This window comes from Tyto alba, unplaced genomic scaffold (genome assembly GCF_018691265.1).
Source record: "Tyto alba isolate M040663 unplaced genomic scaffold, T.alba_DEE_v4.0 Super-Scaffold_13, whole genome shotgun sequence".
NCBI classification, from domain to species: Eukaryota; Metazoa; Chordata; class Aves; order Strigiformes; family Tytonidae; genus Tyto; species Tyto alba.
The window spans coordinates 32945337-32969201 of NW_024881275.1; the positions used below are offsets into that span (position 1 = coordinate 32945337).

Here is a 23865-nt window from a genome sequence, read left to right on the forward strand (position 1 = left end):
AGCTGGAGCTACTGGAGAGAGTCCAGTGAAGGGCCAGAAGGATGATGAAGGGACTAGAGCAACTTTCATCTCAGGAAAGGTTGGGGCAGCTGGGACTGTTCAGCCTGTAGGAGAGAGGGCTCAATATGGGTCTCATTAAAGCATACAAATATCTGACAGGAAGCTGTAAATAAGGTGAAGCCAGCCTGTTTCCAGTGATGCCTGGTGACAGGGCAAGAGGAAGTGGGCACAGACAGAAACACTGGAGGTTCCTCCTGAACATCAGGAAACACTTTCTTACTGTAAGGGTGAGCGAACACTGGCACAGGTTGTCCACAGTGATTGTAGAGTCTTCATCCTTGGAGGTCTTTGAGAGCTGTCTGCACATGTTGCAGGGCAACTGGCTTTAAGTGAGCCTGCTTGAGCCCCAGGGGGTTTGGCAAGATGACCTCCAGAGGTTTCTTCCAACCTTAACCCTTCTGTGATACTGTGCAAGCACAACATGAAATAAATGCCAAAGCCATGATAGTGCTATTTCATGGCAACCGCGTAACTTATTGATGTGTGCTGTGTGTAAGCAATGAACCTGTAGAATCACTGGCTCAGACTTTAGATGTAAATTGTGTATTTGCACATGTGATGTTACCTTGGGCAGTTGAATTAATTGGTGCCTGGGAGTATTATATCTACTAGGAATTGTCAAGAACAGTGACTGAACTGTGATTTTTATATTTCTTCTTTTGCATTTGTTTAGCAGTCGTTTCTTAACGTTGATCTAGAATATTTATATAAATGTCTAGTTTTCTTCTCTGAAAGTAATATTCTTGTTTTTACACATGGCTAATTTTTTTTTTAATTTTTTTTTTTTTTTAACCTCCTTAAACATTTTAGCTCTTGATTTGCAGCAGTGTGGAATATCCAATGAAGGAGCAAGGTCATTATTAGATGCTCTTCAAACTAATACAACATTAGTGGTACTTGACATAAGAAAAAATCCATTGATTGGTATGTATCTGTAGCTACCTTTGTCCTCTTTGTGGTTGGGTTTGTTTATTTATTTTTTTTTCCAGTAAATCTGGTGGGGAAAGTAAACAGCTTATAAGGAAAAAACCTGCAGCAATATTTTGCTAAATGCTTTTAAAATAGGGGAAGGAGGCAGGCTAGGAGATGTGTACTGCTTATTCAATGATATGTTTGTTTTCATAAATACTTGTCTTATGGAGAAAATTCTTAATGAGATATTTTAATTTATTCTAGATCACGTTATGATGACAACTATTATTGAAAGAGTTCTTATGAATGGAAGTAGTGCTAATTTGGAGGTACGTGTTAGGCATTTTAGAGTGAGTTTGGGGCTTTCTTTGTGTTGCCATTGCATTTTCCTTTTTTTTTTTTAAAAAAGAACAACTTTGTTAAGAATGACTCTAAAACAGCTGTTCTAATTATGAACAGGAGTCTGACTCAAGCATTTTAAAAAACAAACAAAACACTATGAAGGGAAAAACTAACAACACTAACAGCAACATGATATTGTGTTGGGCATTTTGTATGGTTTCTTATGTAATTTAAGATGTAATAAAATCAGGGTATCCATTTAATATAAAAAAAAAAGAAAAGAAAATGTGTGTCTGTACTTGGGTGTTACCATAGGATGTTAAGTAAATATTGCTGTGGGACTGCTGGAAGGCTTTCTACTGCATGTGTCAGTCTTGTTAAAATAATAATAACTTTTCATTAAAAATTAAGGGAAATCACAGTTTAAAATTTAAAACTTAATTTATTTTGAACCTTATTTTTTCCAGTAATTTACATAGTTAGGATTTTTTTAAGTTACTCAAGACTATCCTATCCAATGCTAACCATCTAAGAAACAAGAGTTTAGTTGAAGCACAGTGCTCCTTGCCATCTTTATCTAATAGTCCATAGAGAGTTTATGGTAGTGTGCATAAACTGAGTATCTGGACCATTTATGATTAGATATATGGTTTAAATACTGAGTCTTTTGTTTATAACACAGAAATCGGATTCAGCTCCCAAAGGAGACAGCAAATGAAGGAGTGTGCTCTTGTTCTGTTTTCAGAGCTGCAACAGTCCCAGTTATTGTTCTGAACTTACTGCTTTTTTGGTTTTGAAAAGGCTCAAAAGTCAGAGCTGTGGATCTATAGGGAGCATCTAATAAATGGGGAAGTTTGTGTGTAGAATTCCTTGAGGGTTAATGCAGTTCCCCACTTCAATCTCTTAAAGACTTTTTTTTGGAGAACTGAGGTTTGCTGTGAAGGAGTACTCTTTCTCCTTGGCAGATGCAGTCAACACTTGCAAAATGTTGCAGGAATCACATGAAAATAGCATCTGCTTGGAGATGCTCACGATGATTGGAAAGTTGAACCATGAAAAGAAGCAAGCTGTCTGGGGAATCTCCTATATACTAATAGATCACTCAACTCAAGACATTTATTTTGTATTCATCCAGATAGTGCAGTATCTTAAATCTTATTGATGATGCTAGTAATTCTTCATACCTCATTAACAATATGAATGAAGACGGACTGACCATCAGCTTTCTGAGTAACTTTGCTTCTCCAGAAATAAAAACAGCCTAGATCCTTTACTTTGTAAGCTGTGTGAGTAGGCTATTGTAAATAACATTTACTGTTTCTCATGGTGCAGACATTTGAAAAGGGATAATCTACCCGCTTAACAAGATGAACGCAAACATTTGATCTTGAGGTCGCTGCTCTTTTGAAATTGGAACATTTACTACCGTAATCTAGGGTTTACACTTGGTTTTGAGCTCAGTTGCAAAAGCCTGCATATTTTGAAGAGAAAAACAGTTGAGTTTCTTTGAGGTAGTGTCTTAATGTGCTCTATATTGAAAGTCAGCAATGTGTGGTTTTGTTTCGTGTGTTGGTGGTGTGTTGTTTTGTGTGTTTTTTTGTTGTTTTTTTTTCTTTAAGGAGTCAAAACTCAGGGAATAAATTAGTAAATGGTGGTGTTAATGAAGACAAACATTTGGTCATTAAGCTCTGTTGCAGAAAGAACTGCAATAACTGTCTCTTCATTGTGTCAATAGTAAAAATTCAGCTGTACGATTTAAAAAAACAATATACAAGTAAAACCAATTTAAGAGTGTATTTGTGAGAGTCCTAGTGTCATATTCTGAATTCTGTATGTAACTAACACTCTGGTTCTTTGTTTTTAACAAGTTTTAGCATAGTACAAAATTTTCAGTTATTTTTCAGATTTTCCACTATTTTTTTAATGGAGAATTTATTATAGACTTAAGTTTACAAATTTAAAGCAATGTTTGTTTCTTGTAGCTTAAGCTTGTCAGACAGAATACAGTCAGTTAGCATCTACATTGCTTCCTTCTATCATCTGCCTCCAAACCTGTGAGGTTTTAAAAGGATGTGCTTGTCCACTTTTTGTAGTGGAGATAACATGGATATCTATCTCTGAAATTATTTAACTTAGTAGTTTTTTTTTTTCTTTTACTCAGTTGCTAGAGATCTGGATTTTATATTGGTAGAAAATGAAGAATCAATTGGACTAAACCTAGTTTATGCATAGAGACTTCTTGAACACAAGGTGTAAGATGTATGAATCTGTTGCTTACTTTTGCAGCAAGTGGCCTAGCTCATACTAAAACTCACCCACAGATAACTCAAGTTGCACGGATCATCATACCTAGTACTGCCTTCAGTTTTATATACCTCTAGTGTCAGCTTTTTATCTGGCCAAAGCCTGACTGTCAAAATTCTCATGAGTAAAACTCAGTCAAGTGTTGAATTTGTTTATATCTGAGAAGTTGCAGAGCTGCATTCTGTACCATCTCATCATGGCACTTATTGTGTCAACTCCATGGTTTTGTTTACACAGAAAATATATTGAAGTGCTGCTGTGTTGCTTTACAAAGAGGTGTTTGGTGGGCTCTTGAATGGCCTTATAATAATAAGCCATCATAACAGCAGAAGATCAGGTATTGGCTGCCACAAGTAGCCTGTAATGTACTGTCACCGCTTGCTTCCTGGATACCAGTCACAGCAGCCCCTCCATCCTGTTCTGCATAAAAACTAGTTGTTTCTCTTTGCTTTTCAATAGCATGTATGTGCTTGCTTTGGGTTGGGTTTTCAAGTTTGCAAGAAGAGATGCCGACTGCTAATTGATGCCTTTAAATTTAGTGGGCAGCTAAACTGGAGTACAGTTGTATTACCCTAGAAGCACTCTGTGGCTGTTATAGTGGGTTGTATTCATAGATATGATAGGGTGTAATAGGTAGTGAAAGTTTGTGTAGATTCTGAGAGAAACTGATTAACTTAAAGGAGAAATCTGCTGGGGATGTCCATAAACCCAGTTGCTTTCATAGTCTGAGCTCAAGGACTTAGTAATTTTTCAACACTGTCTTAATATGTTTGCTGTCTTTATATTTAGACATGGTACAACAGCAGCAGACACCTGGACAAAGGAGAGGCTACTGGGCTAGATGAACTTTAGGTTTAACTTAGTATGGCTGCTCTTTTATGTTTGCAGCAAAACAATATTAAGATAGTCTTGCTCTTAGAAATTTTCAATTTAATTTTACTCTTTCTGTCTGTTTTTAGTTTAGAATGAACACTTGTCTCAGGAGCTAGATCCAGCTGTAGACCCAGCAAAATTTATACAAGGATTATTTGAGTTCAGAGTTCTTCTTGCCAATAAACTTGGATTAAACTTGGTTAGTTAGAACACAGTAATGACAGTTTAATCTTCTTTGTGCATTAGGTGGGAATAACTTTGGCATACTGTTTCTGCTATGATGTGGGGTTTAGTACTGTTTGAGATAAGCTTTGTGCTAATATGAACTGCATTTCCTTTGATGGCTGCTTCAGAGCTAGACTTTTATACTAAGTATAGCTTGATGCACACTGAAAAATAAGTGACAGTCTAACTTAATATCTATCTGGAATAATAAAACTTTTATTGGGGAAAGGGGAACCTTTAAGAATAGAGCTGTTGCTATAAGGAAATTAAGTTTGAAGTACAGCAATTGCCTTTGATTATTGCTATGTCTTAATTTTAGTTTGGAGGCTTTTACTGTGTAAGGATGAATTTTCATTACAGGTAGTGAAAATTAAACATCATATTTTTCAAAATACTAACTTTTTGGGTAATACAAAATCATGTTAGGGAAGTTTTTATTACTCTGGAGAACTTTGGCCTGAGCCAGTCATTCCTAGCAAGCCGGCTTTCTGAGAATGAAATGCAAAAGCCAGAGTTTCCTTTTTATAGGGTTGATGCCATTTTTTTTTACTATAAAAGGAGAAGTGTTTTGCACAGAAGAAAGGAAAATAATGGATGGGATATTGTAGTGGTGCTCTGGGAACACTTTCTGATAATGTAGCACTCAGACTTGCATGAAATCTGTATTTTAATTGGGGCTTTGTGGAATTTTTGTTTTTCCTGAATTTTACAGTTTATTATTAAGTTTTCTGTAACTAGCAGTGTTCTCCATATGTCTGACAAACTCCTCTAATCTTAAATGAGCACCTCTTTAAATAATAGTTACTAAAGCAAATTGTATGTCTTTCTTAAAAAAATTTCCAGTATAAGTGGCTGACGTCTCCATCTTCCAAGGATGCTTCGAAAACTAGAACAAAGAAAAGAACTATTGTCCTAGGAAGTGGTCGAAAAGGGAAAGCGACTATTCGTATTGGTAATACTGTCTATATTTTCTCTGACTGCGGTAAATTTTGTCTACAAAATAATCTTTTGATGCTTAAGAGCTCTAAATAGAAAATTTATGATGTGTCTAAATGACAGTGTTTTGGAGAATACTTGTCTTCAAAAAAAATCCATTTATTCTTAATTCAGTAATATGTCTTCTAACATCAGTAGTTTCTGTAGGAAACTTGCTCTTGTTTTTAGTGCTACCAGATAAGTTGTTGGAAAAATTGTGGGATAGGCTGACTGAAATATGTGAAAGCATTGCATGTATTTATTCTGAGTGCATCCTCTCCACAAGCTTTCACTTCTAGGAAGCTTAGTGGTAGTAAGTTGCCTAGTTCTTCTGATGTTGTAACCTTTCTGTAGCGCACTGTCCTCTGCCAGAACAAGCAAGCATGCATTTTTTTAACTGATGTACAAAATGTTCTAAGATTTATTTATTTTTTTAACTTCACATAAGCCTATTATAAATAGTATGTTTAAAGTAACATAGGTATCTCAAATATTTATAATTAAGTACTGATAGCTGTGATAGACTAAATATTTTTCTACTAAGTTACTAAAAACTTCATTGTAATATATTTGGCTGTCTTTCATCTTTGCTCTAGTTATCTGGAAGCAGAGAGGTAAGCATAAATGAAATTGAAGTCCTTGAACAAATAAACTGTGGTGATCAGGGTGATGGAAGAAGAAAATGCCTGACTTAAATATAGTTGGGGTGTGGCTTTTGTTTTGTTTTGCTTTGTTTTTTCTTAAAAAAAAAAAGAGATGGAGAGTCAGAAAGTAAAAACTACTCTATCCTTTTTACTTGTTGAGAGTGAACTGAAATGTGGAATCCCATTACCACAGTCACGCATTTCTATACCATTACCAAATTAGTTGCTTTATTGATCTCAGAGAAACAATAACCTGAGTTCTCCCTAGTTTAACTGTATGAATTACTAGGTGAACAGTTTTCTGGGATTGTTAGTTTCTGAAACACAACCTGGGGTAGAGCAATCATCCACAATAGGTATTTATTCTGCATCTACTTTGAGTGATAGTCTATGATTTAAACAACAACAAAAGACTGGACTAGTGAACATGACTTTTCATTATTATTCCTCTTTAAGTGAAAACATTGCTGGTGTTCTGTAGAAGCAATCAACATGAGTACCAGCTTTAGCTTTAACCATTTTGCTCGTTATAAACCCAACGTTCTTCCGGCGAAAGCCACTGGAGGGCAGTGTAAAGCACATGTATAGCCTTGCTGTCTAGGTGGGCCGTCGAAGCTCCCACGTGAGACGGTAAAGTTGGGTATCTGAAATTAGTGGTGTGAATATACCTCTTTAGATACAAAACTTTTATTTCTTTTTTTGAATAAGAGCGTGTCTTTCTTACATCAAGCTAACGTAGCAGTTAAGTATACCATCTTATAATTGCAATCAGATAAGCTGTCCACCCCTCTTTTTGAGAAGCAAACCAAAAGCTTTTGAACACTTCAGCAAAATTAGTCTGAAAGGTATATTTCCTACAATCCCTTTTATTACATAGGAAATTTTACGTATGTACAGTAAGCTGTGAATTTATATGCAAATAACTAGGTATAATGAATTATCTTTTCTGCTATTCTTCCTGTTCAATATAGGATTACCGCCTAAAAAGTCTGTAAGTCCTGGGAAAAAAAGTACATCTGTGAAAGATAGTTACTCACCAAAACCACTACCACCAGGCACAAAAGGCTTCATTCCTTGGAGGACTGCAGAGCGTGCAAAGAGGTGCAGGTGAGGTTTTCATAGTACAAGGAAAAATTTTTAAAGCATAGAACCTGTATGATAAATGCAGTAGAGAGCAGTGTTAGTTTTTTCAAATACATATTTGAAAGTTACACACAGAATTTCATATGCATCTGTAATTTTTTCTGTTTATATGAATTTTAAGGATATTACATAAATTTAATTCTGGTAAGTTTTTGAAACACACAAAAATATATGATTTGATGGCTATGGGAATGTTTAGGTGTAGCAAAAAATCTTCCACAACCAAACCCACCTTGCTTGTTCTCTTGTTACTAATGATTTATCAGACTTCCCGTAGCTGAAGATGCCATTTAGCTTTCTAAGTTTATAGTATAGTTGATTTGGCATCCAGTTTGAGGCTCCTAAGTATTTTTTTCCACCTCTTCTTTCTGCTTCATCTCCTCCAATGCCAACATAAATTATTGTGATCCTCTAAGTCCTGTGAAGTAAAATTAAAAAAAAAAAATGTTATACATAGAAGCCATAGTATTGTTGTTATGCTTCTTTTTGAAACAGTTGTTCTTTTTCTTTTAAATGTATTCCCTAGACCTTGGCTTCTCAAAACGGACTCTATGTAAATGTTTAAGCAAGAAATTACTTGATGCTCTATCATAACTATTTTTATTAGACTTGTTTTTCAAAATGCTGAACACTAAACTCTCCTGTTGACTTTAGTTCATAATGATCAACTAAGCAAGATGCATACTGAAGGTATTGATGTTAGCATCCAGTAGTATTGCTCTTATTCATGATGAAGTAGGAGTACTAATAGAACGAAATGAGGATGTAATGAGTGTTAAAGGGATATAGCGCAGTGTCTGACATTGTTTTTACTCTTACTGCTTCACCTGTCCTAGAATCCTGTTTGGAAATGGAAGTAGAAATGGTGACATTATAAACTTACTTTTCTTAAAAGTGTTTTTTTTTCCTAACTTTAGAGGGGGTACAGTGGATAGTCCTGAGGAATTGCCAGTGAAGATTCAGGTACTCTCTCTTATACGATGGTTTATTTAGTAGATGAATAGATGAAAAAAGATGAAAGTTTTCTCAACAGAATCTTATTGTCTAAAAGTTATGACTGGAACATACTTTTAAAATTTGTCTCTCATAGAAGTGCAAAATAATAGTTTACATCAGCATTTGGTTGAAACTTCTTTGATACTTAGTCTACTGCCACTTCTGTATCACTGTCTTTTGGTTTCTTAGCCTTATGAGCAAGCTGGGTTGGAGTATGGGCACAACCCCTCCAAAGGCAATATGGGGAATTAACAGCGTTTTTCTCTGAATGTTTTTGCTCCCCCTTCCTCTCTTTCCTCATTTTGCTTTTTGACTACATATTTGTGTTAGCACTGATCTGTGAAACAATGTAGTAAACATACCAGAAGGGAAAACAAATCTTCTTTCTCCTTTGCATCTCATTTCCATCTCCCCTCACTGACCTAACATACCAGAGAAAAGTTGAAGTGTGCTAGTGTGCACTAATTAATAAAATCGGCTGACAGAAGGGTCTGATGGGTGCTGAAGCCAGCACACTTATCCCCTCCTCTGGCGTGGGCTTCCCACAGGCTGCAGTCCTTCAGGAAAACACGCTCCAGCAGAGGCTGTCCACAGGCCGTGGCTCCTTCAGCCCATCTCTCTGATCTGGCATGGGGTCTTCCCTGTGCTGAGGTATGGGTGTCAGCTCCTCCATGGAGCTGCTTCTCCTCCTCCTCATCTGGTGTTCCCTCTTCTCTTTCTCATTCTTTTTGTTCCCGCATCTTCTTGCCTGTCTGGCATTTTTTTGCCCTTTCTTAAATATGCTTTCCCAGAGGTGCCGCCATCTCAGCTGAGGGGCCCGGCTGTGTCCTGCGGTGGGTCGGCTGGAATTGGCCGTGTCTGGCAGCCCCGGCCACTCCTTACTGGGGCTGCCCTTGCTGCTAAATCCTTGCCACATTATCCCAATGTGTGCACACATATGACTTTTTTTAATACTGTTTTATGCAAAGTTATTTCAAAATTACATAGTTGAGCAATGTATATGCACTCTAAGGGACTCTGGGAAACAATTGTATTTAAATTAAACTTTTTAATTTTGGTGCGCTGTGAGTGGGTGTGTTTTTCTTTTCTGATGTAATTAGACAGGTATTCCTGTGAAACTGACAGTAGAAGGCGCTTCTACATCTGAAACCGAAGACACAGAAGATTTAGATGATGTTATCCATCATCCTGATTTGACAAAATCATTAGATAAGATTAGTGTAACAAAGTATCAACAATTGCAGGTAAGAAGTGTGTTCTGTGCCTAAAACTCCGTAAAGGGAAATTATATCAATTAAACTATGTTTAATTCAGAAAACTATGGTTAAGCTAATAACCGGTCATGGAGCAGGATTTCTGAATAATTTTTAATCATCCTGCATTATGTCACACAGGCTTCTGTTTCAAAAGATGTATGTCAAATAGGCACTGGATTTCCAATCTGAATAGTTTTAATGAAAATGTGTATGCTATAAGCATATTGTCAAATCAGGGCCATAATAACAAAGAGCTTCACTCAATATGCACAGCTGCAATATGCGTAATTTCTCTGTTCCAGTCTAGAATCATGATTTACAAACCTTTTGATCAGTGTTATTGCCTGTAGTATTTCCTTCCAAGTATTTCCTTTACAATGTTATTTCTAAGGGCTAAAATATTGTAATGATTGTTGTATAAAAATAATTTGAAAAAAAGATGTGTTAAAGTTCCATTTTATAATTGAGTTAGGTAGCAAACATTTCATTTCCTTTTTATTATTCCCTCTACTTCTTTGATAGTTCTAAAAAACTAGAAGTAGCAAGACTGGCTATTGCTGGAAATGTTTTGACAGGAAATGATCTTATAAAAGGAAGGAAAAGCAAAGGGTGTATTTCAGTGGCTCAGTAACACTGCTGAGGTAATCTGTCACTATTAGAAAGTAACACCCTCAAGCTTAATAATGATTGTTTCTGAAGTGTGAGGATTTTAATTTTGTTTGGAGAATCTGCACTGCCTCCAAATGAATATTGATAAAAATAAGACCTATAGTCAGTCTGGTTTTTGTGGTGGTCGTCACAGAGCACCACACTGGGTGAATAAATTGTTCACGTGTATAAATATTAAGACCGTGTAGCTGTCTTTAAACACAGCGAAGTTGAAACTTAACTTGTTGCAGATATGTATGTAATAGGAGAGTTAAGGTAGCTTAGAGTCACTGGGGAAAGCAAAAGGACTGTACAGGTAACGCATAAATAATTACCTGACTTTGTTTTCCGCTGATGCATACTGTTTCTTTAGGCCCAATCTTTTTCTCTCTAGAAAGTTTGTTCAGGAAGATATTTCAAGGTTTTCTCATGTTGCTGGGAGTTAGTTGTATAGTGGCTTTCTTTTTTTGTCAGGTGATTTCATATTACTGTTCATGTGCAATATGTTGACATTGTGCTGTGCAGTGTCTTCAACACTCTCATCAAGATCGTTATGTCTGGAATCATGGAATTTCCGTGTCACATGCACATTGCGCCAAAAACTATGCAACAAGTATGGTGCTTCCAGGAAAAACTTAATGTATTTATATTTGGTGTTTGGAGAGGGGGGATTATTGCTTTCAGAACACACTGCAGAGGCAGATATTGTTTTTTGCTTTGGGGAGAGGTGGTCATATTGACCTGTGTTGTCAGTGTTACCTGTAATATTACATACAAAGCAACTGCAAGAAAGGGATAATTTGTAATTAATCAGATCTTCCTGGGAGGTAAAAATACAGATTTTTAAGAACCTACCCCAACATTGGTTCTGAGTTATCTGTGCTTGTGAAGTCCAGATTTTCCTGATTTTCTGAATTTGAAAACCAAAATAGGTTTTTAGGCTCTGGTTGCATATCTGGTAGTACTGTTTAAGCAGTCTCAAACTGTTTCTGTGCCTTACTGTACTTCTTGTTACATTGATGCAAAGCACAGTTTCACAATATGGCAGAACCGAACTAACAACTTGTCACCACTGAATTGTGAGGTCTATTTCCCCTTCGTCCCTTTGTGATTTTCCATTTCTTGCTGCAGCCTTTTTTCTCTTTTGTGTCTCCTTTTCATGTTTATCTGATCATAGGGTAAGTTGATTCAACTTGTTGATGTGGAAAAAACTCGTGTAGTTCAACAAGAAGTACAGAGTCCTGCTCCTGGGGAAGAGTAAGCCCATGCACCAGTATGCTGAGAGCAGACCATCTGGAAAGCAATGTTGCAGTAAAAGGCCCTGGGGGTCCTGGTGGACCTCAGGTTGAACATGAGTCGACAGTGTGCCCTTGTGGCGAAGAAAGTGAATGGCATCTTGGTCTGCATTAGGAGGAATGTTACCAGCAGGCTGAGGGAGGTTATCTATCTTTCCCTTGTATTCAGGGCTGATGAGGTCACACCTGGAGTAACCATGTCCAGTTCTGGGGATTCCGGTACAGGAGGGACATGGGCATGCTGGAGAGAGTCCAGTGAAGACCCATGGGGGTGGCTAAGCGACTGGAACATCTCTCCTATGAGGAAAGGCTGAGAGAGCTGGGACTGTTCAGCCCCGAGAAGAGAAGGCTTGGAGAGGATCATACTAATGTATATAAATACCTGAAGGGAGGGTGCAAAGAGAACAGAGCCAGGGTCTTTTCTCTGGTGCCCAGTGACAGGATGAGAGGCAGTGGGCGCAAACTGAAACACGGTAGATTCCCTCTGAATATCAGGATAAACTTTTACTGTGAGGGTGACTGTGCACTGGCAAAGATGTGGAATCTCCATCCTTGGAGATAATAAAAACCCATCTAGACACGGTCCTGGGCAGCTTGCGTGGGTGGCCCTGCTTGAGCAGGGGGTTTTGAGCAAGATTACCTCCAGAGATCCCTTCTCAACCATTCTGTCATATTTTTCCAGGGTAGTTTTCAGCCATCTTAATGACTCACATTGGCTTCTGTGGTTGGGTGTGTTCCAGAATTGGAGCATAGTCAGTGGCAGAAGTCTATGGCTGATACTGTGTGAGAGAGGGAGTGGAAGACCCTTTTTATCTGTGATAATTGGGCTTGCATACTGTCATTAAACAGCTGTTACTGCAGAGCTGCTTGAGGGGAGAGCTGACTTGAGGAACTGATATAGCTGAAAAGTAACCCAGTGTATTTGGCTGTAGCAAGCCTTGGCACAGCCTTTCAGCACAGTGGGACAACCAGCTGTGCTAGAACAATGATGGGATTACAGAGTGGGAATAAACTGTAAGAGATGGGAACTCTTTAAACTGCTGCTGTGCTAGAAAAGCTCTCCAAAGATTCCTTGATGTGACTACATGACCAGACTTTCACTTTAGTATGCAAGTCCGTGACAACTCTGTGGGGCTTTAAGCATACTACTTGGTGAAGCAATATTAGTTGTGCTTCGATTTAAAAAAAAAAATCCCTTGGCTAGTGAAAAGCTTAATTTCCTTATATGAAATATAAGAACTGATAAATATCCTTTCTTTCCACTAGAGGGAATCTGACACATCAGAATTGCCTCTGATAAAGAATGTAGTTGAGGAAACTCCCAGATTCTGAAATTTTAACTAAGGATGTAAATGTTGAACTTCACCCTTAATATAGTTAGCAGGGTAACTCTTTCTACACATTAATACTATGTGAATTACATATAAATAGAGATTGCACTACAACTCTTTAAAATTAAGGACAACAATGTAATCAAGTAGAAAAACATGGCTAATTAGTTACTAAAGATTTTTTTATATTTTTAGTTTTTAAACTTCAGTTTTATCCCTCTGCCTAGTGTTGATTAGTCATATTGCATACAGTAATTCTGAGGGCTACAGAAATATTTGCTATTCAACATCATCTTAAAGGCTGCCAGTGCTGTCTTTCTGGATTACACTACTAGAAGGCTCAGTCTTACAGCTTGGATGTACATTTATCTTTCTCTGATGTATTTTAATAAATTTTTTTCTGCATAAAGGGTAGAGGAATGTGTAAAGTAGTGGATCTCTCAAAAACAAATCAAAGAATAAAGCATACGTATACTTGTAATTTAATGGTGACAGATATGTTTGCACAGATGCAAGTCATCTTCCTTTAAATGTAGGCTTCTGATACTGCTTATGTGGAAGTGTAGCTGCAATGTTTGCCAATTTTTTTTTGTGAAGTCAAGCCATAATCATCAAATATTGTGTACATCTGCAGTGTGATAAGTCAAGTTTAAACAAAACTACAAAACCTCCAAATTTCTATTTAAAAAAATCTTGATAATTTCACTATTTTCTAAGCCTTTGCCCTTTGAAAATACAAACTGTCAATTTGAAGAAAAAGGTTAGTGCTGTCACTTTTAGAATTGTCTAAAATCCATCCTCAATAAAAATACTGTAGAACTAAGGTTTCTAGAGTTGTGTGACAAAAAACCCTATACACCCTAGAAACTTTAAAATACATACATACATATGTCCGCACACTCTATAAATGGAACTGTAAGAATTCTTCAAGTCTGGGGTATCTGTGACAGATCTTCTAAGGTGGGTTACAGGATTCCAGCTTATATGTCAAGTTGTGAATGTAGAACATAAAGGTTGCTACTTTCTGTGCTGTGCTGCTGTCTGAAAAGATTTCTAGCTCCTGTTATTTCTACACATTATGAGGTAGATTGTAGTAAGATTGTGGTATTTATTGAGGGTTCTTCTTAGAGATTTCCCCCACACCACATGCCTGGAGGTGATTTTGTTACATCATGGCAGTTAGATACTGTTAAATCTCTTCCCAAATACTGTCTTTGAAATGTGGTTTTCCTATACCTTCTGACCCCAGAGAGTTTTTCTCATGTGTTCAGATGATAAAGATATGACTAGCTTTCTAGTTCCAGGGTTAGCTTGATTGATGCTAGTCTAGGGATCTTAGGAGCGGGCTTTACTGGGCAGTAGCAACAGACCCATTATCTTCACTCTGAGTGGTTGTGACTGGGAGGGCTATATATATAGAATATTTTACAACCTGCATCTTTGAATTAGATGCAGAAGTCCTTTGCATCCTACAAGGCCTGTGAGGTAGTCTGCATTTGTAGAAGGATTATTTTTGCTATGCATTCTGTTGCACACCAGTCTTCTCAGTTGACTGCTTGTATGCAGTTTAATAGTATGCTCTTGAATAAACTTTAGATAGTAAACGAAGGATTTCAGTGCTATTTGGATCTTTGCTCTTCTGTAGCATTGATAAGGTGTGTACAAAAAGCGTCCTATGTTACATTTATTTGCCTGTATACAAGGTGTATAGAGAAGCTTTTTATACTGTTAATTCATATAGGTTACTCTCTGAAAAACAGCAGCTTGGTAATTTTACCTGTTTTCACTTTGGAGCCAGAAGACTGTGTTAAGGCATGCAAGAACAAAAAATTCTATTTGTTCGTCCACTTCTCATGCTGTAATTAAAGATGATAATGATCTGCTGTGATTTGAGAAAAATGTGGTATTGCTTGTCAAATCCTGACTACTATTCACTGAAACTGAAAGATTCACTACTTAAAACTAAAAGTTAATATACAAGTGTAGGCATCTCATGAATAAGACTAGAATATATTTATTAGATGTTTAGGTTTGTTTCTGTTAACACTAAACTGCTTAGCTCACTCAGCTTGGTATTGTGAAAAACTTGGTTTGTCTGGTGAAGAACTAAATGAAACCAATTGGAGAGAGTACAGTTCTTACAGTTCAGAATTTAGTATTCCTACTGCTATAATAAGGAATAAAATCCTGGATGAAAAATACATTCTGAAAAAATCCAGGTATGGCTACTAAGGATTTTTTTTTCTAGAGCCAAATTTGAGTTTTTGATGAGGTAGATGTATTTAGTTAAAAATTAGGTTTGAAAAGGTGAACGGGAAGAAGAGGAAGTGGAGAGGAACATACCTTCCTGATGGTAATGTCATAGGCCTAAGAGACTTGTGCTATAATGTCGTCTTATTGCTATATTGCAAATCTGTTAAGTGAATCACACTTATTTCCCCTTTTCTGTGTTAATTTTTTGTATCCTGGAGTTATGTACTGGTAGACCTCTGTCATGTATTTTTGTAGAAGATATGCTATTGCTCTGAATGCCTTGAGCTAGGTGTCAGTTAGACACGTTGAGGTTTTTTATAATGCTGCATGCTGATCTGACATTTTGAGATACATTTCATGATAGTTTATCTGTGTTACAATAGTTGGAGCTGGAAGAATGCATGGAAAAATTAAAGGAAGAACAAAGAGCCATAGTAAAGGCTGAGGAACGGATAATGGAGGTAATGATACTTAACTGTCAATCATCTATACTTTTAAAGGAGCCACCAATCAAACTATCCACTTGCTTATTTAGTAGTAATTATCAATGACCTCTCATGTGGTAGTTTCCAGAGTTTCAGATCAAAGTCACATGGATCATTTACTAGCCTGAGGGCAATGATGAAATCTGCATTTAGTAATGTGTGTTTGTTCTCCTGATTGTATTCTAAAGCCTTGAACTCTGGGTCAAGCTACTCTTTCAATGCATTTAATTCATTTGGTGTATTACTTATGATCTGAGGCATCATGATGTTTGTTTTTCTTGAGAAAGTGATTAAATCTGTTTGCAATTTGCAGATGATGGGTAGTTCTTTGATGTCTCATACCTTCTTAATCATGACGTGCTGAAAATCTGTTTGTTGTAAATGTTATTTAATTTGGCTTATTCTGTCCCTTTGATTTTTAAGTTTTGTTTCTACAGGCAATAAAAATGTCGGATGGTTTTCTGCATATCAGGTTGGCCGCAGCTGTCTATTGTGAAACACAGTTTTGCATTATGACAGAACTGAACTATCATCACAGTTAAATCTTGAGGTCTATTTCCCCTCTATCCATTGTTGCTCACCTAAAAAGATCCTTTTGCATCAATAAGCAGAATTTCTTGTAACAGACTTGAGTGTAAGACTGTGTAAAGGAATGGATTTTGTTCTTAGATGTGATCTGGAGTGGAATGAAAGTGGTGGTACCCTTTGGAACTTGAGCAACAAGTGGTACCCCACAGTACAGGGAGCAGATATCCACAAAGGACTCTGCATAGGTTCATCATAGTCCTCTGGTGTGGCCATCCCCATCCTCCTGTAATGTGAAGTGCACCAGTGGGCTCTGTTGGATATCTGTTGGAATACTTGAATGCTTTTTAGGCTAAATACCCACTGCAAGAAACCTTCCTCTGTCACGCTAGGCTGCTTGGACCTAGCACCTTGTCTCAGGAAAACGGCTAAGATATGTAGCAGTAATCAGTAAAATTGTTCATTTTGATGCTAGTTTAACAGCTACAGTGTACTACAGAGATCTATATTTTTTTGTCCTGTCATAAAAGATGAAAGAAGGAAAGCTTGTGGTAGCAGTGATTGCGTAGCTGTAGTCTTAAATGAGTGTCTTGAGTTAATGTTTCCCTCAAACACTAAACACTGTATATCTTGCAGTTATCATTCAACTTTCAGTTTATCATTGATTTGATTAATGTTCAATGTGGAGAAAAATTGGATCATCTTAATCTTCCAATTTTGGGATGCACTGTGCAGTAGAGAGGTACAGCAGCATGCATTCCCTCTGATACAGAGGGGTGAATATAAGGAGAGCATTGGCCTTCGTTAAAGTTTTTTTTAGTAAAATAATTTTTTTGATGTTAATGTGTCATATAATACACGGGAAATAACATCATATGAAAGCTATTTTTTTTGCTTGTGCTTGCTCTGCAACATTCTGTACATACTGATGACAATACTGAGCCAGCAGTTTTGAGTGCCTGCAAAAGTTTCACTGTGGTAGCATAGAATGACAGCTGGGGCTAAGCAAACTTACACAGAGCTCAATGTAACAGTGCCGTGAATATTTCTGGCTCTACCAGTTACTTTAGGTATTTCTCTTTGTGATACTGTTCTATAGGTTTGCAGATTGTTTTTTTTCAACTGTCAATGATAGAATGGACTTTCACCTTTTTCCTTTTTTTTTTTTTTTTTTTTTTTTCCTCCCCCCCCCCATAGCTGGAAATTGAAAATGCAAGATTAAGGAATTTAAATATCTCCCTGTCTGAGGTTCTTCATGCACAGTCAGTAACCAACATGATTTTGGAAGATGAAGGTGTTCTAGGCAGCATTGAGAACTCTTTCCAAAAGTTTCATGCTTTTTTAGACCTCCTTAAAGACGCTGGGTAGGTTGTCACTTTACTTAAGTCTTACTATTTCTGCTGAGATCTTTTTCCAGAATTACTCGCCCAATGAAGTATGCTGCCTTGTCCGCCCCGGATCGCTAGGACTGTAAATGTAAAGAGCAAAGGAAGAAAAATTAACTACATAACTACTGTTTACTTGTTTCTCAGTGGGGGAAATATGACCCAAGCAATGTCCCACAGAATTCATGTATCTGTCCTTGGGAGAGGCTTTCAAGAAGCCCATTGCAAAAGGGAAAGCAGCTTCTATTAAAGCAAGCTTCCAAGTCTTTATTGGATCACCTGTAGCTCTTAGTATTCCCATGATACAAAAGGCTCAAAATGCAGCTGAATCAGCTTCAGAAAGTGTCCTGTTGCCCTGGGCCCCCTTTTACTAATCGTAGTACAGAAATCTAGATGGTTGAATCTGGCCTCTATAGTTAAATTCTGGATTATTTATTATTAATTGAAATATTTTAGAGTGTATTAAAGTTTGTGTTAAGGCTCTCCCACTGTACCTGCAGTTTCTCAGGGGATGGCTCATCCTTCCCATTTGTCAGAGAATTTCAGTTTAAGTTCTCAAAGCTGTTCTGTAAAGTTCATGTAGTCACAAATGGCAATCTCATCCGGGAGAATGACGGAATGATACGAAGATACATTGTAGTCTACTCTGCATGTTCAGAGAAGACTACAAAAGATTTTATTTGCCCCTCTTCCTACCATCCACATCCAACTTGTAATAATGTAACTTAATGTTAAGTTCACCCTGAGGCTGTGCTCTAATTTTGTGAGAATCAATTGGTAGAGTTGCCATTACTTTAAGAATGAATTTCAAACTGTGGAGGAAGGAAAAAATGCTTTTGCACTACATAAAAAAAATTTTTTTCAGGTGGGCCTTATGCCTTTTCATGATAATAGGAAGTTGCTCAGAAAGTTACAGAATCACAGTCACAAAGACTGCTCTTCTTCATGAGCTTCAGTATATAATATGCTGTGCTATCAATTGATGGCTGCAACTTCTCACCTCTTATTGAGGCTTAAAACACCCAAGTGATAGGTTTGGCCAATTTGTAAGCTGACAGGTGAAACAACATGACTGTATTTGTGAAGCATGTAATTGGATTTGACTGTTAGAGATTATGCTAGTTTGGGAGATGTGCACCAATCTTCTGCTTGAATGCTAAGAGTTTTAATCTTTGTTCAGCTTGACAGGGAATCTGCTTGCCAGCATTCTACTCCGAGATCAGTGTTAACTGGGAGAACTTAATTCTTAGCCTCAACACTGAGTAAAGACCGACAGTTTTGAACCTTCAGCCTAACTTATTCAAATATAGGAAAATACCTTTAGCTACATGTTTTCATGTTTATTAAGCTATTTTGGGCTTCTCAGAAACTAACGAAAAAATTATCTTCAAAGCTTCAAACAGATTCTGTTGTTTCTTCTGATTTTGAATGTTTAGGTCTTCACAGGATAAGAATTTTTTGTGTCATATTATATTAAACTTTATTTTACAGACTTGGACAACTTGCTGTATTAGCGGGTATAGACCAGTCAGATTTTGGTCTTTTGGGGCATCCACAAATGAATTCTACTCTCAGTAAGCCTGCTAACATGCTAAGGGAGAAGTCTTTTGAAGAAGAAAGACAAGAACATACCCAGAATAGCAAAGTAAGTCAATAGAGGAAATGCTAGTGGCAATGTACTTGACGCTATTTAATGTACTTTTCAGCTGTTACTGCCTTTCTGACTAAAAGTTATGATTACCAAATGACCATGAAGTTATTACTGCAGTATTTTGCTGTAGCTGTATTTATACAGATCATAACAACTCAGTGATTAATATAAGCTTTTTAAGTGATTACTTTTGGAACAGAAACCATAGTATTTTGTGATGTACTAAAGAAATTGTTGGTGGTAATTATGTTGTTTCTTACTCTGAAATATGAAGTTCCAGTAGTAATATGCATTCATTAAAAATGGAAAATACTATGACTAGGTTTTTTGGAAACATTTAATAATGACGCATAGTGTTTTTTAAAAACGTAGTCTGATGCTAGAGTGTGGTACAATATTGAGAAGCATGAATTTTCTTTTAAATAATTGGAATGTGTATGTCCAGTTGTGTTAAATTTCTGCATGGGCCATGCCACGAATTTCAGGCAACTACAAATTTGCAGTATTAACAACATAAGGTTTTGGTTTCTACTCTGAAGTCAGTAAATAGAAAACCTTCTGGATTTTTCAAGGGAGATATTACAGTTCCCTTAAAAAAACAAACCAAACCAAAAAAAAAAAAAAGGCAAACAAACAAAGACCCAAAACAAACAAACAAAAATAACCTGAAACAAAACTAAAAACCCAACCAAACAAAAACTGCCCCCAAAACAACAAAAAAACACCAAGCTTAATTTTTTAAAGCAATTAAAAATTAAGATACTAGCAGCCTACAACCTTGTCCAAGTTGGATACAACTGTCACACTAAGAATCATTCTGCATTCCAGTAAGTTTCTTATACCCAGTGTCTTCCTCATGAAGTGTTCCAAATTTCTCAGGAACATCATGAGCTTCTAAAACATGATGGTAAGATGTGTTGGGTTTTTTTAATGGTGTAGAAAGCAATTTCCAGTTTTGCAGTGTGAATCTGCTAAAATTATTTGGACTAATAGAGCAATTCTCATTATAGATTCTTTGACATTTATTATAGTTTGGCTTGCCACAGTGTTTTCAGCTGATGGACTCTTGCACTGTGACATTAACTTGTTTATGCAGCTCATTTGAATCATTGTTTTTTTTCACTCAGATACATTTACAAGCTTGATCTTAAAGTGTTCTTTAAGTATACGTGGCAAAGAATGATTACAAAAAGCTTCAGCTAATGTGTACACTATTCTTGTATTTATCTCCTAGATTGGTCCGTTTGGATTCTTGTAGCAGCTAGGTATTGGGGGATAGACTATTAGGACCATACTACTGTGAGCTGTGAGCAAATGTAGTGAATTGCAGGCATTTCAGAATGATAGACATGATTAGGCTTTGGCTGCTTCAGTGTAACTGACACATTTCTGTAGTATAAATTTCAAGTTAGATGTGAAACTAATATGCATACTCTGTGTCATTGCTACACTAGCAATCTTCTGAAACTTGCTTGCTTTGGAAGGTAATAAAGGTTGTGTGATTGCTGTTACCTCTGAATCTTTTCTATATTATGTAAAGACTTTATTTTGAGATGCAGATTTTAGTATATGACAGTTGCAGTACTGGATATTTTTTCTTTAGTTGCATCAGTATCTTCATTGGACTCTCTTATTTCAGAACAGAGCTGGGGACATCCAAGTTTCTCTTCCTGGCACATTTCAATCACAGACAGTTGTGAATAATGCCTTCTCTGCTCTTAAAGAAATACAAGAACTTCAGACTGCTGGGCAACAGTACCAGCCAGGCTCATGGAATGAAAATGAAGCTGAAACAATTAACCAAAATAAAGAGGATAAGCCTCGAAATAGTCCTCTAACATTCCCTGAGAGGAGAGTCAAACAAAATGAACAAGCAAAAGGACATCACTCAGCAAGGCAATTGGTTACCAGTCTGCATTCATCTTCTGATTCCAGTGTACATATCAAAAGTAATAGTAGCAGAATATCCAGTGGTGCTTCTGGTGAGAAAAGCAAAAATTGTTCCTCAAAGAAATACATCCCTAGAGCAAATGAAAAGGCAATTCCAAATGATGGAGCAAGAGGAGACCAAAGTAGACTGCAGACAGTAAATGCCTCTGGAACTGATACTGTAGGATCTGGCTCTGAAATACAAGAAAGTATCCAAAGTGCTACCAGTATTTGAAATGCTTCTAAAATGTTTGGACTGTTCTTTACACTTGCAAGATTAAAAAAAAAAAATTGACTGCCTCAGTATAGTTTGTGAATTTTTTGTAAAGTAATGTAGACTTTGTAACCTTTTAAAGCATTGCATGCCTTTTAGTGCTCCTGTGTCATGTTTGCATCACTTGTCACTAGATTTTTATTTTTGGAAACGTGATACACTGGTAGAATGGTACCTTTTAGTTTATACTACCTACAAAGGATTCCTGGAATATGGATTTTCGTGTGTATCACAGATCTCGTTGTAGAGTGTAAACTGTTTTGAGCTAATAAAATTGAGTACAAACTTTTTCCAGTATTTATTTCCAATATATTGCAATGGAAGTTGAAAAAAGTAGATTTAGGGCAAGCATCAAGTCATGCATAATGGTGTGTGGGTATGATATTCCCAAAGGTAGTGGAAGCTTCAGATTTGAAAATGAGCCCAGAAACATCTCTAGAATAAATATTTAAATACAGCCATTCTTCCTTATTGCTGTGACTGCAGATCATAGAATAATACAAGTTGGAAGGCACCTCTAGAGGACATCTAGTCCAACTCAATTAGGTCACACTCAGGGCCTAGAGAAATGTGAGAACATGAAAGGATATCATTGTTTTAAAACTCCTGGGCTTTGCCCCCCAGCTTCTTGTTCCTGTCCTTTTGCACAGGCGGCTGATTTGCAGCATGTGAATTATGGAACAGTGTAACACAGATTTTGGTTTGCCTCATGTGGCACCGAAACTACTTTTGTTTTGCACCAGGAATAATAAGAAGATGCACTTTAGCATGGCCCTGAAAAAATAAAGCAGTATCTTTCTTTATATATGTACACTTGCCTGAGTGCCATGAGAAGGCAATCAGTCAGGAACCCGATACAGTAGTCATGTTTCCTTCACTAAGTACTGTTTTGTATATAAATGGGAGTTCTGTAAAATGAAATTTGTTAGGAAAGGTTGTAGGGATTAGGAAGATGTTAAACGTTTCTGCAAATTTCAGGAAAATTTTATGTTTTTAAGCAACATAAAATTTGCACTTGGAAGAATGAAACAACCTAAACCATTTTAGTCAATTTAATTTCTTTAAAATAACTTCTTTCTATTGCTTTTTTCACATGCGCTTACTTGTGTCAGTCCTGATTTATAAGAAATTTCTGAAATTGCAGTAGCGAACTCGGGGAGACTGGGTAGTAGAATCTGACATACGTTTGTCTTCATGAGAAGTTAAAATGTTGAAAACTCATCACATTGTGCAGTGGTCTTGAAAACTGCCTTTTAAAATAACATACCAAATGTAAGTATTTTGCCTTTATTTCACTATTTACAGTGTTAGCTGAGATTTTGAATTATCAGAATATTTTAATCTTTCTTGTCAATGTGTAATCCACTTGCAGAGGGGGGACAGAGGGTGATGGAGCAACAGAATGTATATTCTTACATACAGGAATTAGTCAAGATGATTTGGGCTGAACTGAGGGCAGGGAAAAGTACTGTGTAACTTTCTTTATACTCTGTCATTTGTCATGAGAGTTCTGGAACACAGAAGATCTGTAGAAATTCCTGACTCCAATTGCTTGATAATTATGAAGAAACTCATGAATCCTCAAACGGACATTTTCTGATGAGCAAATAGCATGAGATTACCTTAGCTATTGCAATATTGCACAAGTAATTGCACAATAAAAGTACATTATTCATACAGACTTTGTCACTTCAGAATAATAGCAGGTAATATATTAAACTATGCAATTTTTTAGGTATTCTCCCAAACTTTTGAGGTCTACTGCTTCAGTCATGATTCTTTGCTTGTGATTTTGGTTTAACAATCACACGCAATCAGTTTCTTCAGCATTGAAATGCTACATGTTCTCTCCTTAAACTCCAAGGCTAATCACGGTGAAATGGTGGATAAAATTAGAAATTCAAAAATAAAAATTCAAAAAAACAATCTGTTGTTTGTCCCTAAATATACCATGAAGAACTTAAAGTGGTGTATGTATTGTACACCTGTAAGCAGGTGGCATAGATACCTTTTATGCTAAATGCTACTAGTATTTGCTTTTCAAGTATGAATTATGTCAAAAATCATAATTTAAAGCAGAATTGGCCACGCAGTATATAACTTAGGCATTTTTTTTTTCAGTGGGATTAGTCCTTGACCATTTTTTATTTTCAAAATCAGAAACATGAAGGATTCTCCATCTCATCACTGGTGTTGTTGTATAGTACTCTGAGAATCTGGAGTGCATACATCATATATAGTTGAACGTTGAAGTGGTAGAGATAACAGATATGAGTTACATGGGAAGAAGTATTTTTTAAGGCTATTATGAATATTTCAGAAGTTTCAAGGCTTTTACTAATGATTTAAAAGTGCACTT

The 23865-nt window shown here is 36.6% G+C and overlaps 1 protein-coding gene across 10 annotated transcripts in view; it reads left to right on the forward strand.

Moving 5' to 3' along the window:
• CEP78 (centrosomal protein 78) overlaps positions 1 to 21795 on the forward strand; it is a 55436-nt gene extending 33641 nt beyond the window's left edge. For 8 of the 10 annotated variants that reach the window (XM_042787904.1, XM_042787906.1, XM_042787908.1 and 5 more), the window contains 11 exons: positions 871 to 984; positions 1237 to 1301; positions 5560 to 5668; positions 6288 to 6305; positions 7307 to 7442; positions 8396 to 8441; positions 9575 to 9718; positions 15641 to 15718; positions 17465 to 17631; positions 19144 to 19297; positions 20943 to 21795. In XM_042787904.1, coding sequence (XP_042643838.1) covers positions 871 to 984; positions 1237 to 1301; positions 5560 to 5668; positions 6288 to 6305; positions 7307 to 7442; positions 8396 to 8441; positions 9575 to 9718; positions 15641 to 15718; positions 17465 to 17631; positions 19144 to 19297; positions 20943 to 21467 — 1556 coding nt within the window. In that variant the 3' untranslated portion in view covers positions 21468 to 21795. The remainder of the gene's footprint in view (positions 1 to 870; positions 985 to 1236; positions 1302 to 5559; positions 5669 to 6287; positions 6306 to 7306; positions 7443 to 8395; positions 8442 to 9574; positions 9719 to 15640; positions 15719 to 17464; positions 17632 to 19143; positions 19298 to 20942) is intronic. The other 2 variants (XM_042787914.1, XM_042787913.1) reach the window with 2 other exon arrangements.
• Positions 21796 to 23865: the final 2070 nt, after the last annotated feature.